At 34.8% G+C, this 19,356-nt stretch overlaps 4 protein-coding genes across 4 annotated transcripts in view; 2 read left to right on the top strand and 2 right to left on the bottom strand.

Annotated features, from left to right (window-relative positions):
* The first annotated feature begins 254 nt into the window (after positions 1-254).
* LOTGIDRAFT_232035 (hypothetical protein) lies at positions 255-5,319 on the top strand. Its single transcript, XM_009055598.1, has 5 exons — positions 255-298; positions 868-1,083; positions 1,111-1,137; positions 5,038-5,090; positions 5,118-5,319. Exons 2-5 carry the CDS (start codon positions 870-872, stop codon positions 5,226-5,228), a joined length of 405 nt encoding a protein of 134 aa, XP_009053846.1. The 5' UTR covers positions 255-298; positions 868-869; the 3' UTR covers positions 5,229-5,319.
* A 1,521-nt stretch (positions 5,320-6,840) lies between these two features.
* LOTGIDRAFT_88271 (hypothetical protein) lies at positions 6,841-7,194 on the top strand (the record flags this gene model as incomplete). Its single annotated transcript, XM_009055543.1, has 1 exon — positions 6,841-7,194. A coding segment is annotated over one exon (354 nt), but the record flags the coding sequence as incomplete, so codon positions are not given.
* Positions 7,195-8,235: 1,041 nt separating this feature from the next.
* LOTGIDRAFT_232036 (hypothetical protein) lies at positions 8,236-13,694 on the bottom strand (the record flags this gene model as incomplete). The annotated part of the gene is made up of 8 exons (XM_009055599.1): positions 13,131-13,694; positions 12,365-12,532; positions 11,825-11,989; positions 10,872-11,027; positions 10,478-10,618; positions 10,058-10,200; positions 9,557-9,638; positions 8,236-9,239 (listed from the first exon to the last, which is right to left on the bottom strand). Exons 1-8 carry the CDS (start codon positions 13,198-13,200, stop codon positions 8,236-8,238), a joined length of 1,929 nt encoding a protein of 642 aa, XP_009053847.1. The 5' UTR covers positions 13,201-13,694.
* Positions 13,695-18,335: 4,641 nt separating this feature from the next.
* LOTGIDRAFT_160467 (hypothetical protein) overlaps positions 18,336-19,356 on the bottom strand; it is a gene marked incomplete at both ends in the record, with an annotated part of 18,994 nt that continues 17,973 nt past the window's right edge. The window contains one exon of the mRNA XM_009055600.1: positions 18,336-18,546. Within this exon, the coding sequence (XP_009053848.1) occupies positions 18,336-18,546 (211 nt within the window). The remainder of the gene's footprint in view (positions 18,547-19,356) is intronic.

Consider the following 19,356-nt stretch of genomic DNA (forward strand, 5'->3'; position numbering starts at 1 on the left):
TAGTAATAATTATAATGACGTCATTAAAATATTTAATATTATCTAATGAATTAACAGTTATAACTTCGTCATTAAAATACTCAATATTATCCAACAAATTAAATACCTTGGAATATATAAATGAATGAAATAATATTATCGATATACAATTATTTATCAATTAATAAGGGATAGTAAGGAGTGGGTAATTAGGTAAAATATACTATATAAAGTCTGAGTTTGAAATAGTACTTCATTCCATTATTACGATCAGTATCTGTTATCATTCAGAATAACTACAAATACAAGGTAAGTGAATTTAAAGGCCATGGTAACTAGAAACAAAATAGACCACAAGTCCACCAACTAAACCAATAGACAACTTGATGGTAAAAAAATCTTACAGTGAAGCAAGGTTGGGAACATATAGGGAAATTGCAACGTTAGCATTGAATCGTGTAAAATGCAATGGGACTCTTACGCCCTCTTGTTCTGTATCTGATTGTGCTTATTAACGCTAAGCATTGTATTTTGAAATGAGCACAGCACAGGATAAACATACCCTTTCCGATTTTAAACTGTCAACGGATTTTTAACGTGTAGAGCCAGTTGATTAATCCAACCAAACGACGCCTAGCTAGACCTTCCAACCTGTGCCGGGATTTTAAGGTTAGCGAGCGTCTTTTTGAAGTTTATATTTCTATCTCAGAATTAGGAAGGTTGTGAAAGCCAATTCTGATGGAGCACAAAATATACGACTTTTAGTTTTAACTCAGATATCGTATTGTTTACATATTTATAAAAATCAGGTCTTATGTGATCATTGCCCTACTTTATATTAATTATTATATTATTCATACGTATGTTCTCATTTTTTCTTTCAAATATAGATGATGAAATTAGTTGTTGCTGTCGCCTGTTTATTGGCTGTTGCTAATGCTGGTATGTATGGAGGCGGACTAGGAATGTATGGAATGGGAATGATGAACCCTATGGCTATGTATGGAATGATGAACCCTATGGCTATGTATGGTATGATGAACCCTATGGCTGCTATGTACAACCCTATGATGTATGGTGGTTTAGGAATGATGGGAGGATTAGGAATGATGGGAGGTTATGGTGGATTAGGAATGATGGGAGGTTATGGTGGATTAGGAATGATGGGTGGATTAGGAATGATGGGTGGTATGTCACCTTATGGTGCTATGGGATTTGGTGGTGTTGGATTTGGAAACCCTGCTGTTGGTGGACAAGATCCAAGTCAAGTTATTTAAATGAAGAGAATAAATTAGAATATTTTATCATGGTTCATTGTAAATAGAATAATATTGATCATATTGATAATAAAATTAATTTGTAGTATTATATTCATTGTTATGTTATATCGGTCTATGAACAACATGGAGTTGTTATATCTCCAAATTTTTAACTCTTGATCGTTGGAATCAGATTATCTTTCTTGGGGTTTCTTCTAAGTTAAGTTCGCTGTATGTGCCAGAACATGAGACAATAAATATCAGATTGTCCGAGCTGGTTAAATTTTCATCATTGCATGGTAGTGTCCACCTTTTTTTTGACACAAATGGGAATATGACGTATAATTCCATATCAATTCAGAGTAATTGAATTGGTCCGACTTTCATCTGAAAATATTTGAAAGCCCAAAGATTTTTTTAACCAATCATACTTTAGTCTCAGAGATTTTTTTTTTATATCGAGGCTAATTAGTAATAGTGTGCATAGTTCACTGTCGAAATTTGAGCTTTCAAATCCATGTATGTCTAAAATTGTCTGCGTTTGCACGTTAATAAGACGAGTCGTCTTTTTTATGAGACACTGCCATACAGAGAAAAGACATTTATAGAACTATGAAAAGAAATTCCAGTTTGAGATATTTTTGAAGGAATTGTGCTATTTTCATACATTTCTTGTACATCTGAAAACTGTTTACATATATTCAAGACTAAAATCAAACCACACAACCTTCTGTTAATTGTACTATCCTAATTTTTTTTTTTTTTTTTTTTTAATTCTTATATATACTATGCTATATTTATATATCGGTTTACAGATTATGTATTCCATTATCAGTTTAATATATATCTTACAAAGTTTATGTTGTTATTGGTTCCCAAAACGACCAGCCTCAATTAGTGTTTTAATTACCAGAATCACATATAGAACCTGTAACCATAATGACAGATATTAAACACCGTAATATGCTACAGAGCGCAAGCGGAACTTTCACAGCGGGAAGTTTGTATTAGACTTACAGGCACAGGTACCATGCGAGTCAAAATACTGGAATATATCTAACCAAATTTTACAGACCAAGGGAAGTAACCATGTGATAAATGATTTATACAAAAATAAATATAATTTCGTATGTAGGTCAACATAAAAAAAAACCCATAAGCTTATTTATTTGAGCAATATATTTGTGAATGGCGTCGTGATGTCGACCATAAAACATTTTGATAATTACTTCTAGCAATGTACCTGTCATAAGCTTGCGCTAGTGAAATATTCCTGATATTGAAATGGAAATTAACAGTTGGAAAATGAGCATCATTGCCTTTGTTGTATAGTCATCAGGACATATTTTATGAATCTAGTCCTATAAATGTTTCATATTCATACAATGTCAATATGCCTATCGTGCTATTTATTCTACTAGCCAAATGTTTGTGAACGATCTTTGAAGTTATATTTTGAAGTTATTGCTAATGAAAGTTGCTGCAATGCAAGACAATGGAAATAATTCTATTAAAGTGCTTGGATGTATCTTATGACATGTTACCTGTCATTTGTGAAAGGGGAAAAACCAGATTGGATCAGCTGATCTAAAGGCCATAATAAGGAAATTCGAGTCAGACGCCCACAATTCTAGGAATCATTTCTCAGTGTTTTCAGTACAATAATCCTGATATATTTAAATGTTTTATTGACAATAATTATGGTATGCAGATATTTACAAAAAAATGATAGTTATTTCGCTGGAACATACTTATGCCTGGAAACTACCTGAAAAATACAAGAAATAACATTTAAAACGTCTATACTCGGGATACTATCGCGTGAAAATATTAATAACAATTTCAGATTTAGTGTTTTAACATTAGTTTACATTATTATTTACTTAGGCTACCAGCACGAATAGAAAATCTTCATTAAGACAGGAACAGATAGAGTCTACATATTCAAAGGTTTGCGATTCGCAAGACTGTGATCAATTTCAGCACTGTTTTTAGTGTAAAGTAAAGTCTTTAATTAGTTACCTAAACTTGGATCTTGTCCACCAACAGCAGGGTTTCCAAATCCAACACCACCAAATCCCATAGCACCATAAGGTGACATACCACCTATCATTCCTAAACCACCATAACCTCCCATCATTCCTAAACCTCCCATCATTCCTAATCCACCATAACCTCCCATCATTCCTAATCCTCCCATCATTCCTAAACCACCATACATCATAGGGTTGTACATAGCAGCCATAGGGTTCATCATACCATACATAGCCATAGGGTTCATCATACCATACATAGCCATAGGGTTCATCATGCCCATTCCATACATTCCTAGTCCGCCTCCATACATACCAGCATTAGCAACAGCCAATAAACAGACGACAGCAACAACTAATTTCATCATCTGAAAAGTATGAACGTGTTCAAAAATATGATGATCTACAAAGACTGTTAGAATAACAAGATGTGCTAACGCTAGTAAAACCAAAATCAAAACCTTTCGTTCTCGACTTTTTATGATTTAAAACGCCATGTTTACTATCGACGACATTTTTCATCAAAATTACAGAGTGTCTCCCCTTATTAACTATGTAGCCGATAATTCTCAACGGATTCACGGCATTACATCGACTCGATTTTTGTGCAACTGTCGCTTACATGCCAAATTTCATCACAATGTCACCTACCTTAATATTTAGTGACCGCTAAGAAGCTTACTGATTCGAATACAACACAGTTTATGAAAAAACTATACTTATAAAGCGTTTATATAGTATCTCAAAGATAATTAGTGGAATATTAATTAACAAAATTTCATTGGTAATGTTATGAAATTCATTCATATATTCAAAGAATTTAATTCATTAGATAATATTGGATATTTCAATGACGTCATTATAATTATCAATAATGAAGATAAATTATAAATTAATTGATATTAAACTACTATAAATACGTGTTCTTTCTTCGATATTGTCACTTGCAGTTTGACATTTGGTTAACACTATTTGAGTAAATAGAAAAAGAACATAAAAAAGGTGAGATAAGTTTTAATCAAACGGATTGTTTGAAGGTACGCTGATGGGATCTTTTCACACACAAACAGTGAAACGTAAAGGACTGTTCAAAAAGGAAAACACAAAAACTCAATCATTTAATAGGTGTTACTAGCAGTGTCGTTTCTAGAAAACATCCGGTGATGGGGCGAGCGAAAATTTTTTTAGGAAGGGCCATAGACCATTCTTTCACTATCTAAAATGATAAAAAAAATGGGGGTGGGTGGGGAGAGAGGGGAGCCGAGCCAGTATCTTTTCTGCTGAGGGGGGGGTGTTATGGCCCCATCTTGTCCACCGTAGAAACGTCACTGATTACTAGCTTTTCGCCTGTGTTTTTGTCGTGACGTTAGACGTTGTAAGGACCAAACCTGTAGGGTACAGTTTTCTTTCGCTTCTAGTTCCGGTGCCAATGGTGGATAGGAGGTCAGAAAAATTATTCTTACTTAAATTTCACAATATGTTGTCCGCCTATTAAGTCAGTTCCCAGTTCTCGCCACTGCCTGCTAACCTTGTTTAGATTTCAAAATATTGTATTTCTTTTTGTTAACAGATGATGAAATTAGTTGTTGCTGTCGCCTGTTTATTGGCTGTTGCTAATGCTGGTATGTATGGAGGCGGACTAGGAATGTATGGAATGGGAATGATGAATCCTATGGCTATGTATGGTATGATGAACCCTATGGCTATGTATGGTATGATGAACCCTATGGCTGCTATGTACAATCCTATGATGTATGGTGGTTTAGGAATGATGGGAGGATTAGGAATGATGGGAGGTTATGGTGGATTAGGAATGATGGGAGGTTTAGGAATGATGGGAGGTTATGGTGGATTAGGAATGATGGGTGGTATGTCACCTTATGGTGCTATGGGATTTGGTGGTGTTGGATTTGGAAACCCTGCTGTTGGTGGACAAGATCCAAGTCAAGTTATTTAAATGAAGAGAATAAATTAGAATATTTTATCATGGTTCATTGTAAATAGAATAATATTGATCATATTGTTTATAAAATGAGTAAAAATTTGATACACTATTTTTGATTTTTTTCTCTATATTCTTATTTTGAGGAATATATTTTAGAAATGTGCAAAAATATGACAATTTACATGTTAGAATTGTTAAAAAGATTGACACAGCATAGAGCATCAAAGACGAGTAGGGACCAAGAAAGAACACCATATAGTTACCAAAATTTTGTATGGAATATCATTCGACAAATTATACCATTATTATCCCTTTAATGAACTTTGATTCACTACACAAATCAATTACGTAGACAGATCAAGGGTTAGTACAAAATAAGCTTAATTTTGTTACTAATCTGAATAATCCAGAACAAATATAAGTAGATTAACATAGCCTATTTATCAGAATCAATACAACTCTTAAAGAATGTGGTTAGTTAGAAAGAATAGGCGTTTATCAATCAATGAAGCGAAAGTCTGCCTGGATGCATTTGAACATTGAACACAACATAAAACCATAGCCCTTAAAAAAACATACTTCTGTGTCTTTTACCTTGGCGGCAATAGCCACCTTCCTTGCATCACGGAATGCGACAGCCATTCAAAGCTCTCGACATAAATACTTTAAACATAGGGCTCTAAATGGCTGTATTCCTTAGCGTGCAATCCAATCAAATCACTGCATTTACTATCCTTGGTGATACAATAGAGTTGGTTACACAGTTCGTTATAGCTTGACATTTTAATAATTATATTATTTTCTCAAATGTCTCTCTGTTTTTCTGTGAAATTGATCATCATTTTACATGTATTTAAGTTAAGCAATGAAAGATGCTATTCCAACAGAATAGGATATACTTGGGAAATTTTCAATCGATCTAAATATAGTGGTTCCAATCTTTGCAAGATGAAATGGATATTATTTGACCATGCATGTATGAGTTATATATTCCGTCTTTAGCATCTATGTCAGCTCAGCGTCTCTTTCGAATAGTCCACACACACACGTAACTAAAACTGTTTATTTGGATTTTGTAACTTTCTGAAAATATTGAAGACAATAAGTTGTGCCTTTAACCTGTCATTCCTTTAATTAGGGTGGATAATTCGAGTAACCGAATCAGTAAACAAACAGATTAAATCACTGATATATCATAATATTATTTAGTTTTATATCGCAAATAGCATTTATGTGTCTACACTAACACAGGTCAATTGGGTATTTCAATGCGGCAGGATTTGAAGTGAATGGTATATTTCACACAGACGTAGTTAGACTAAAAGCTTCGGACGTGAAAGGTGTTCAGGTCCGCAAATTCATTTTACGAACATTAGTGACAAAGGATTTTGAAGGAAGATACATTTGGTTTGTGACGCTCAAAATGCGTAAAGCGTCAGTTATATCCGATATTAAACCGGAACAAATTCATGTACCAGACGAAAATCCTTCACCCAGTGGAAGAAGAAAGAGTATGCTTCCTCCTATCGGTGGCTTAAATCTCAATACCATACTCTCGTCGAGGCGTGCTATTAAGAAGTCTTTGCTATCCCGAAACAGTGATGCTAACTTTGCCCCGCATGTGGTGCCACTACAACCAACGTATCGTATGGAACCCACCACCTACTTTGTTACGTCTGAAGCTTACAAAATCATCAAGAACGTTTTAGAGAAGCACCTTGATGGTTTCCAATACAACAGTAAATGCTGTCAAACAATGACAACTTTACTTAGTGATGATATAAAGGATCAAGTGAGACATTTAAACTTTGGACGATACAAGGTAGTTGTTACTGTTTTTATTGGTGAAAGAAAGGAACAAGGAGTTATGGTCGCTAGTCGATGTGCCTGGGATGTAAAAACCGATACCTTTGCCACCTATACTTTTAAAAACCCGTCATTATTTTGTACAGCTTCGGTTTATGGAGTTTATTTGGAGTGACCAATTCTAAAGAAATCGGAAAACATTGAAGATGCCGAATACGTTAAAGTGTAGACTATAAACAAGTTGAACTGAACTTTCTTTGTTTTATGCAACATCTCTTGAAGGAAGGTATTTTATATAATAAATGTACATTTGTGTATACAATATTTAATAGAAAATATAAAAGATGAATGACAAAATTCTAATGTACAAATATTGTATTTACATCAATAATATCATGGGCGTGGAACGTTGCTCAGAATGCGCTGGTGGTTGGTGGAAGCAATCAGCTCTATGTTTTGAGCTCCAATTGTAGTTTAACAAAACTTCTTTGTAACTTAGTTGTCAGGAGCAATATGCCACGATCTTTATTCTGTTCTTTGTCTTGGGGGGAAATATTTTAAAACCCATTTAAAATATTCAAACCAAATTAATTAAATAGCTTGAAATATCATATATAGCACTATAGATTTCATTAACATCATCCGAGCTTTTCAGTATATGTCATCACGTAATTTTGATGGATTTATATCATCCTTTCTTCCGATGCAGATCTTACCGAAGATAAAAAATCGACTGTTTTCTGAACGTATATACATGATCAGAAGACTTATCCTTATCTACAGAATTACATAGTAATCATGGTCATGTCCATTAAGCAGTTATAATTTTGACTGGACGTAACATGGCAGTGAGAAAAAAGATATGCACTTCACCGACATTTATGTGTTGTCGGCGTCCCAAAATGTTGTCCAACACATATAATGCACAATATCATCTTTACACAATTAATAAACAGTTTGCCCTAAAACGGCAAAAATAGATCACAATAGCACGTATAGTAAGGATTTTTGATGTGCGTTTATCAACTTAATAAAAGATCTTATAAATGTGACAAAAGTAACCCTGTTCAATATCAGCGTTGAATATCGAAGTAAACCAAGCTTAGGTAACTTCAAATCTTCATGTTGTCCTACGCGTAACCAACATTCATAAATTTTCACTATGAGTACATTTTCACATTAACTGTTTTCTTTGTAAGTAATCTTTTTTTTTTTAACTCGGATGATAGTAACCACCTTCGGCATTGGTAATGGGCGCCATTTCCTCTATAGTTTCATCAGATAGCTTATTTCTTTGACGCCTAACCCACATATATGCCAAAATTGCTATAACTATTAAACCTACAGCTATTCCACATGATATACCTATTATGAGAGGAGTCATGGAAGCTCCACCAGTTCTTCCCACTGATGTTTGGGTCTCTCCAATTCCAATATCTGTTTGCGTTAAATTTACCGTATTATTTCCATCAGCCGAAAGCCTAGGAATCGTTGTACTTCCGGTTGACTCCCATGATACTGAGCTAAATATGCTTAGGGTTGTATTCCTGGTACTTGGTTTGATAGCATCGGTTATTGGAGTTATATGCGTTTGTTTTATGCTGGTTTTTCTTGTAGTATTAGTCTTCGGTGTCGATGTTGAAGGATTGACCGAAATTGTTGAAGCTTTTGCTTTCATGCTTGTGCTTTTTGAAGGTGACTTAGGTTTCCCCGAGATTGTTTTTTTCATAGTTGTTAGTGGTGTTGTTGATTTAACAGTTGTTTGTTTTGGTTTTATTGTTGTTTTGCTATATTTTTGACGGCTTGTCGTCTTCATGGTTTTTCGTGGTATGGTTGATTTGAAAGTTGGTCGTTTTGTTGTCGTGGACGTGCTCATCGTTGTCTTCATTTTGGTTGTGCGAACAATTGGTGTGGTTTTAGGTTCTGGTGTTGTTTTCATTGATGTTGTTATCATCGGCGTGGTTTTCCTAATAGTTGTAGGCGTTTTCTTTGGAGTCAATCTTGCTGTGGTTGGCACACTAGTTGTTTTGATGTTTGACTGTTTTGTTACTGCTGTGGTAGGTTTCCGGGTTGTACCATTAACTGCTTTTGTTGTTGCGCTTGGTTTGGAAATTGTCGTTGAAGTTATTTTCTGAGTAATTATCGATGATTGTACATCTGGAGAACTAGATTCTGACTCCGTAGTCATTTCATCTGCTTCAGCAGTAGTTAATGAATCTGCAAAAGGATACAATGCGATAATGTTTGCAACAGTCACACGTGCACTATGCGGATGTTATACCTTCTTTTGACTGAAAGACGTTGGATATGTAAGCGAAACCTAATACTTTCCTTATACGTTCCGTTACTGGTCAAGTAGTTAATTGAAATCACGTTGATGTAGGCTACCAATGTTTAAATAAAAGACCTTTTTTGCTCATTTAAAATAAGTTGTTAATACTTTCAGATGACATAACGGCATTTTGTCTTTTTGATCTGTACTTAAAAAAATATACATTATTCAAGGCAATAAGATCAGAATTTAAGAAACTTACCCTCAGAACAATTATACATTCTAACATCATCAATAGCTATATCACTTACAAAAGCTTCCTTTCGTGTACCCACAATTATTATCTGAAAAGAAACATTGAAAATAAGGAAGTGCATTATCGTAAGGAGAAAACCTACTTACAATTATTCAAAACCACACTCTAAAGATAGAGTCCTACCAAAGGTTATACTTTGATTAGACACAGTACACAGTTAAGAAGCCAGTAACCATTCTGGATCATTGAACATGATCATGATTCCAAACCTAATTTTATGTTAAAAAAATCCCTGTCTAGCCGAGATAACGTTACGCTTGACCACATTCAAGACAAATTCGATCCAATATGGTAATTGTATTAAAAGCTCGACTTTTCGAGGATAGTCCAACCAGAAATAATTTGCTGACAACCATCTGATACAGTGACACCGAGTACCACAAAACAGAAAATAATGGTATATTTAAGAGAACGTACCATCGCCCCATACAAAAAAAAAACATTTACCTGGAAGACCTCTGTTTGACCTTCTATATAAATAGTTCCTCGTTTCCAATCAGCACCTTGATTACCTTCCATAATAAACTCAGGATCAATATCATTGATTGTAAGACTTTCTGGTTTAACAAAAACTTCTAAACTTCCCACAGCTAAAAATAAAAGAATAGGCCTACATTACGAACCAGCGGCCAAATAGTGGTTTGAGTTCCTTCCGCAGTTGTATCCGCATTTCGTGGAAAAGATAAATATCACCTGATTGTTTGCAACATTTTCAGCATTGTGGATATACACGGTTTTAGAATTCATGGTAATTCGGTATATCTAAATGATCCGTTCCGACCAAGGAACAACATATTGCAACTGAATGATTAACGTAATTTTACTACATTCGAAGCCCAAAGGTGAGAAATAGATTGTAACACATACCGTTTTCTTCATCAGGTCCCTGCATGTGATACCAGAATTCAAAACACGTGTCACTATATTTAGCTTGGTAGAGAGGTGAGGCCAGTACAGCTCTATCCAGTGGTTTTCTTGGTGACGACGATTCAATAAATAGATAATGACCTGAGAATGAAATACAACTAATTTCAACGATGATTATGGAACAATATTCAAATAATTCACATGCGTATACGTAAATAATTGTTACTGTGGCAATTGGGGAATCCTTCAACGTTTGATGTCTGCGAAATGGAACTTAAAATGAGTAAGCATATCGCGCAGATTAAGTTGGTCGTTTTCGATACCTTGCTAAATGCCATAAAAACGTTGTCCAACACAACTTCACTCGCAAAGCATAAATTTTATTGTAACAAACCTGTAGAATTGGAAGCATGTGTATGGTCACGTAAGGGTCCGGTATTGACAGTTGGTGTTTTACCAGATAACCAGGTCCATTCAAAATCATCATCATCTGACTGACTCCAACCACATAACTCCTCTTGTTCAAAATCACACTGTAGACTTATACCGACTGTAAACAAAGACATTAGATTTCTATTTTCTATTGACAAGAGATCAGTTAATGATTTCATATGGAAAGTAGATCACGAAAAGGTCTGGTTCAGAGATGGAGGTAAAATCTGTAGAGTATGTTTAGAGTATATTGAAGTCACCAATTAAAGTATCTCGATCAATGTTCCAGGCATTTATTCTTAGGTCGAACAGTAACCCCAATGATTTTTTTGATAACCTTATAAGTCATATGCAATTAGATCTAATATCATCAGACATAAACTGAAAAGACGTATTTATTGTGACGCTGAAGACACATGTCATGCTGTGCTGTTAAGCACAAGTCTTCAACAGAAGAGAGATTAATATGGGATGAACATCGCCCACCATGCACACATGTGATGCTCTTTTATGGGCTATTACTAGTGACGAGTTTGTGCTTTAGTTTATGAACTGATTCCATAAGATGAGTGTATGTGTGGTAAAACGTCAACGTATTTCAAATCATATCTCCCCTAGTTTTAGGTACAAGGCTCGCTATCATGCTCCAAGTACGTAACCCATCTAGTGTCCTTTATTTCTACCAATGTTTTTCAGTAACTTTGCTCACAAATGAAAATTTTCTTAAAGGTCGGAAACAGAAACATGGAAGTTCCTCAAATCGTGATTTTTTATAACAGATGCTGTTAAAGCACACCATATTCAAATCAGTTTTGATAGCATCTGGTAAATATAAACAGACATTAAATGGGTATATCGTTCGTGATCATGCAAATAAAATATAGTGAAAGGAAACCGAACTTGAGCCATTATTACCAACACAGGACGGCTGATCAGCATTCCATTTCTTTCCATTACAGTGAATAGATTCGGGTCCTTCCCTTTTCATTCCAGCAGGACAAGTAAATTTTAGCATGGCACCATCATATTCTCCCGAAATCTGCAAACCATCTTTTGGCACTATAGTTGGACAACCTCGTCCTGAAAGAGGAATACTTTTTGTTATATAAATCGCAACTTGAAATGCATTACATCTTCTACAAGGCGCACTCTAAATAATGTGTTCCGTAATATCATGCTGCAGACATGTCCTGTATCACAACAGAACTTAATCTGAAGCTGGTGTTTAAAATGCTAGCTTGATTAGGCCTTATTCGCGCCATTTCAATTTCGACTCGTCAATTAAAATTTTGATTCGCGTTTCATAAAATTTCGGTAGCAATTTAAACGGTCTATAATTCATCAAGGTTTCAACGATTTCATTTGATTGGCAGATTTTTGCAATAAATTTTTATTATGGCGAATCATAAGAAATATTGTATCGCAGCAATACACGTTTTTATGAGATTTCAATACCTATACAAATAGGCGCTGGCTGACTCCATACACTGTTAGGTAAACAAACAGCAAACTTGGGACCGATTCTAGTGAATTTCTTTCTACAACGAAAGTAAACCATTTTTCCTCTGGCTCGAACTTTAGCACGTCCATTTTCTATCCGTGGTCTCACACAACCTGCATTTCCTGTGAAAAGAAAATATAATTTCAAACATCCTCTAAACGGACACAGATCAGTAATGAACCTACTAATCATTAATTCCACTGGCATTTCAATTTTTTAAAAGTTGTTTTTCGAGTATTTCAGTCAATTCTGTTTTCTCGTCAAGTATGTGAGATTTGTGTAATTCCTGAATACCTTAACTCAACGTTGAGCTAAGAATTACAACCGTCACAAATGTGATATACAACCATATTAAGAAGTATGTATTCCTTAAAGCGATTGTAATGCGGTTTCTAATTTTCTTAAGTGTATCGGGGACAATGTGAGAATGAATTTGCCCCATTCCAATTTTCAATCAGAAGTTTGTGGTTCCTGCGACTCCAATAAATATGCCTCATCGCCTAAGGCCATCGCGATTAGTAAGGTCATCTAACACTTAGTTTAATTGGAATGGTGCAAATTGAAGCTATCAGTGTTCCCAAATACACATAACATGTCTTAGATGACCTCTTAACAATCCCTTTAAAGCCGAGCCGTTCGCATCATTTTAACACTTAAAATTAGCAGATTCTTCAACACTGTACGTTTAACCCCCGAAAATCAATTGAATATTCTACTTACTTTGTCCTTCAACGGAATGTTGAAATATCGAGATCAGGAAAATGACAAATGAATAGTGAATAATATTCATTTTAATTGAATAATAAATATCTTGTTTTGTACAATACTGGCTGTGATCTGGTATCGTTCACTGTCACTTTTGATTTTCTGTGCTCTCTTTGCCTTGCCTTGATCTTTCTGGGTTTTTCGTCCCGTGTGATAGAGCTGGCGTTCTTCTCCTGAAAAAGATGCTATTATCGAGCCACAAAACCAACTTCACTGAGATCCTATAACCGAATCCACCATTGCAGATTTAATAATCAACTCGTGTCTATCCTTTTTTTTTTATTGCAACCCGGTTAACATTGGAGGTTCCATGGGCAGAAATTCCGAATTTCTCCCTTTAACCGCGTCTTCTGAGCTAAATTTTACTGATTTGTTTAATGAGTGAATTCAATTACTGATACGACACTTCGTCCTTTGAAAACCACCTTTGTTTGATATTTGAGCTTATCGCCTTAGAGAATCATCACTTTCGATTACAAAATCTTCCAAAAATGATTCCAAAATTTCCCTAACGAAAACCTATGCCAAATTAAACGTTAGTATGTAAAATGTAAACGGTCTGTAATTAATGAGGAAGGTTTGGCGACTAAATGACTGGAAATAAAACTCCCCGGAAAACAACCCTTGAAGCTTAAAAGTTGATAAGTTGATTTAACGTTTCTGTTCACGTTATAATGTATCGAGATATGATTATTTGCACAGGATATAGTAAGAAATTCGATATCAATGAGTTTATTATGAAATAGCTAATAATTAGTTTGATCATCTGCACACATTTAATAACATATGTACTTTGATCCCACGGCTAAAAGCAGCTATTATTGAACTAATATAGGCTAGAAGACTAAAAATAAACAGCATGAATATTTGAATAAATAATTTAGCCTCTAAGATTTAACGACAACTCATTAGGATTAGGATCTTACGAAACAAACTAATTTTTTTAACAAACGAAATAATACGATTCGGTAGGTAAAGCAAAGACGAACTATAATAGTGTGCTCTTAAGTCATTGCAAAGGTCTTTCCTACATCTTTTCAAAGAAGAAGAATGCTTTTAAGCATGTTTTGAGCGACCTGCACTGTGAATATACTATGGTTAAATTCAATTGATCTATTTCTATAAACACAGACACCGATTCTTGTTGAGTATACTCTCGAATTTCATCGCTGTTGTTTCCATAGGACTAACAATTGCTGGTAGATTACATGCACAAAATGTCGAAGAAAAAACTTGTTTTATAATTCAAATGAGCTATTGAAAACTTAACTGAAAAACTAAATAAAAAATTCCAATTAAATACATAAATATTCAACATATTTGACACGTGTCACGTTGTAAGAGGATGCCGACGTTAAAACTTAAAGTACCGTTAAAAAGTGTGAAAGAATAATTGAGATTCGTTCTACCTTTCTGCGACTGATAGGGTTAATTATGACACAAAAAGCTATGGAATGTGCATTGAGGAAAATTATCTCATATTTAGTCTGTTGCCCACGGGTTTCGGTTTATTGCCCAACCAGGAAGAAAAATCAATCAATAAAGACTTTGCGTGGTATTATAAGTGTAAATTGTAAGGATGTTAAATTGATAAAGATCAACGGGGTTAATTAATGGGTCAAATGTTTTAGTCATTACTTTTACATACTTTCCGGAAGTAGCTAGAAATTCTACAAGTGGTTATTTCCCTTTTTCTTTAAATTCAGACTCGTGTATTTTATTTTTGATTCTAGAAATGTGACGAATTCGAATAAACAAATGGTCTCGTTTTTTCCTAAAAATAAATTTCAGATTTTATGATTTTCCTTTGTTTGTGCAATATATTTGTCCGTCCTTTAATACCAACTTTGATTCGTTTAATATAGACATGCGAGTTGGCTAAGCAAGTTAAACGCTTGTTCCAGGTCTTGAACTCCTTTCTGAAAGTACATAAGGAGTAAACTGCTAAATTCTTGTTTATTCGACGTAGACCGGCATAATTACCGTTGAATTAAAATGAAAACCAGCTTCTTCAGTCGATGGCGCTAATATGCACGGCCATGATTTATATTATTAATCACAAGAAAATTGTTAATACCTAGCTACGGCGCAGTCACTTTTGACTCCACCAAATCTTACTTTTTCAAAGTTTGTATATACTGCCTGTGGTATAACCTACATTGTCATTGTTACTGACACTGACATGGACCATAAACGTCGACCAAAGACATAGACGTTTGCCCGAAATTTTGTATGGATTTTACTTGTATTTATCTTCGTTTTCGTGTTTTTGCCCGATATTTTTTCGGTCGCTGTCCGAAAAGATAATATTTGGGAGGGGTGCCCCCGTGTCCTACGCCTATGACCTACCAAAGACAACGGACATCAGTATACCAATATGGCTGTCACATAGTATAAGCTGACGAAAGGTTATCTGTTAATTTGTCAATATGGAGCATAACTTTAAATGAATTTGATGTTGAATGAGTTCGATTAAAGCGTCAGATCTATTTTTTTTATAATGAAGGGAGGTAACTACGATATAATTGTAACATTCAGTTCTCTTGTCTGAAAAATGTCGGTTCAAGTTGTGACCCAGTTTAATGGAATAAAGCGTATCTATGGTTCAAAGAACGCCTATACCCAGTATGCGAGCCTTTGCAAATTAGAGGGGCTTAGCGTGAAAAAAGTGACTAATCTTTCGGATGGGACAATATCTGAGGTCTGATGATCCCATGAGATGTGAACACTATTACAGATTGGCGTAGCTGAAATTTCTGAGACTAAAGTATGATTGATCAAAAAAATGTCGTATCCGTCCCTTTAAACAGGTTACAAAAAAGAAAAACAAGTAACCGATTCTAGTAAAGTTTGCATTACAACGAAAGTAAACCATTTCTCCTTTCACTCGAATTTTAGCACTTCCATTTTCTTTCGTTGGTATCCCACAACCTGCGTTTAATAAGAATACAAAACGTCACAGAGAAATCATATATGTTAAGATATCTTTGGGCCTTTAATTTATGACCACGGATTTGTTTGATGTTTGTGTTGTCGGACGTGATGTTGATATCAAGTGATGTTTTAAATGGGTGATCCAGAAACAGGCAGACTCAAAGCATTATGCAGTACTGAAAAAGTGAAAAAAAAATAACTGAAAAACGATGTAAGGTGATATTTTCGGTTGGGAAATTTTCAAAATACAGTATCTTCTATTGCGTTTTAACAAGAGTATAATAGACACCTCTACCTTTCTGACGCATTATTCATGGAACGCGAATTGTAATTTACACACGGAAATTCTTACTGAGAAGTAAATACATCGCCCTATCAGCAGGGACTATCTTTTGCCGGCGCTTCACCATTCTTTATTGATCATATATACGGGCGAAAAAAGTTCTACGAGTGGCGCATAGTCTCAATAATTCGCTTCGTGTGTACCTAAAAAACACTATTCTACCCCAACCATAGTGAAAAAATACAGACAACAATTACCCTTGAATGATAATATGCGGATAACTTGTAAATATTAAAAGGCAATGACCCGAACGCCCCATCTTCTGATACTTTCATTTGTGAGGTCTGCGTACATCCGGTATAACAATCTTCCATAGAATCAAGTCCCACTCTGTGCAACGTGTGGCTCTAGTTATCTTTTTTTCTAACCCTGGTTATCGGTTCAGTATTTTTCCCTTCCACAATAGATTTAGTTGTTGGGTGACTGTAGATCTGAATATTCTAATTCGTTCCTCGAAACACTTCCTTTGTTTGTGATTATCGCATTGGAAAATCAGTACTATCGAATACAAAATCTTAAAAAAAAAATACTCTAAAGCGTCATTAACAGAAATCAATGCAAAATAAAATGTTAAAGTGTGAATTTTATACCCTCGAGTTACGGAGGAAGGTTTGGCGACTAAATAACTCACCATAAAACATCCCGAAAATGTAAAAATTGTTAAGTTGATTCAACTTATGGTTATCACTCTTAATTTACTTTTCCGGAAGTAGCTACACAAATCTATCTTTTTCTCGTTTTTATTCCAAATATGTGAAATATTCCAATATATTGTTGTTCCTGTAATTATTTATATATATTTATCCATTGTATAACTGATACGCTAACAATAATAATAGTAAAATAAACCCTCTAATAATGATTAGCTTCATGCCTAATGAACTTCAGTCAAAAAGACGACTGCCATCTTTTAGGATAATTTCTTTGAAACATGGGAAACAACTTCACGTGGTGTGAACATTTGCTGTTATGAAAGTCTTTGTAATCATAAAATTTTCGTCACAACCCCACAACCACAACCTCTCAGGGATAACTTAAGTTGTAGCTCAACATATGATATGCGTTCCTGCATTCTGAGACTCCTCTGTAAGTCAATTTAATGGCCGTGAATATCGCTCAGGACATTAAAGACACTGGTACTATGCTGCCCTTGAAGGTCTTCATAAAATGTATCAGCGCCCTTGAAATAGAGCCTCATTTTCTGAAACAAGGACATAATATTTTTTCTGGGGGTTGGCGTCAACAAATCTTTATGGTAGTTGAGCTACTGACTAAGTTCCGAACCGCCGCAAATGTTTGGCGCTTTAATGCGAATGTAAAACTTTTTCTAGTGTTGTGCACATGATCAGATGAATGTGGGAAGTTGTCCTCATTATGTAAGTGTGGATAAAGAATGCAATTTAGTTCAGTTAAGTGAACTGAATTAATAGTCAACATTTTTGAAATAATTTATTCCGCGTTCTTTGTTGACAATTGACAAAATATTATATTATGCTCATTAAAGTGATTGTAAAGAGGTTTTCTAAATTTTGTATGTAGCATCAACTTGAACCATTCAATTTTCAATCAGACGTCAGTGGTTCCCGTAATTCCACTTACCTAAGTTTTTTATGACGTCAGTAATCACAAAATATGCTTTATCACATTACCAAAAAATATGGCCCTTCGCGATCAAATCAAATACAGTTACCAAAGTAAAAAAACTGTCAATACAATATCCTCACAATTAGTTAGAGAAAGAACTTCATTGGTTGAATACTAAACCAGAAAGCCATCCAGAACAGGAGATGCATAAAAATTCAGATAATGGATGGCTACACCCACCTTGATTAAAACATCACATTTTTAATTTAACAAGAATGTTGCTTTTAGAAGAACCCATTCTAGACAGTTTTATCACCGTCCTTATAATCACCAGAATTTGCAATGTGAAGGATGGAAGCTAGATTGTTTATTGTTGATTTTGAACCGCCCCATGTAGCATTAAAGGATATATTAGATCTCGAATTAAACCAAACGTAGATCCATCTGTCAGCTGATAAATCTGTGCGATATGCGTACGCACATGTATATGCTATACCTTTGTCCACATAGCTGAATATATGTATTTTAATATTAATATACTTAAATAATATGCATTATTTTCATTGGCGGCTGTAGAATTTTGGGATGAGAGGGTCCCCCATTTTTTTCGAATCAACTCTAAAAAGAAGGTGGAGAGACTTAAGCCCTGTATTTGATAAAATTTGAAAGAGAATCCATTAAATTTTAATATATTTTTTTGACAAACGTGAAAAATACATATTTTACGAAGTAACGTAATTTTTGGCCATTGTCACCACACCCCGCCACTGATAATAATAATTACAATACAACAATGGGCTTCGGTGACTGCTCGTGGACAATATTGTTCCCGGGGTCATTCTTCCAAAGATTAGCTCTGAGACCAAGTCCAAAAGTACCGTGACATGTGTTGCAAAAGAGTTAGGGCATGGTTTTCCGATTCAATAATTATTCTGTTTGTAAACCATTGTTCACTTCATTGACTAAAGAAGACAGAAGATCAGTCAGTAATTTCAATTGAAATCCTAAACTCATTGATTCTCATTAATGAATTATTAATTTTTTTGAGCTAATATCAATATTTTCCTTTAAACTTAGAAATGACCTTAAAGTTCTTACCATGTGATCGATTACTGGTGATTATTCATTACAATAAGGTTTAATTGTAATTTTTAATATCATTGTGGTATTTTGCCATAGCTAAGGTTCGATGAGAGACCTGTAGCGTGACTGTTCGGAAGTACAGGTAATATAGCGGAGAGGAAATGATCTTTAGTTGCAGTAATCGAATATGTCGTTTGTCAGAAGTTTTTTTTTATTGGGGGGGGGGGGGGGGGGGCT

This window comes from Lottia gigantea, assembly GCF_000327385.1.
Source record: "Lottia gigantea unplaced genomic scaffold LOTGIsca_25, whole genome shotgun sequence".
Classification (NCBI taxonomy): domain Eukaryota; kingdom Metazoa; phylum Mollusca; class Gastropoda; family Lottiidae; genus Lottia; species Lottia gigantea.

What these genes read in the sequence shown, in the direction of transcription:
- LOTGIDRAFT_232035 (XM_009055598.1), top strand. Translation starts at nt 870, where the DNA reads ATGATGAAATTAGTTGTTGCTGTCGCCTGTTTATTGGCTGTTGCTAAT. An exon ending in AGGAATGATGGGAGGATTAG is followed by an intron (nt 1,084 to 1,110) that starts GAATGATGGGAG and finishes ATGGTGGATTAG; the next exon opens with GAATGATGGGAGGTTATGGT. An exon ending in GGGAGGTTATGGTGGATTAG is followed by an intron (nt 1,138 to 5,037) that starts GAATGATGGGTG and finishes ATGGTGGTTTAG; the next exon opens with GAATGATGGGAGGATTAGGA.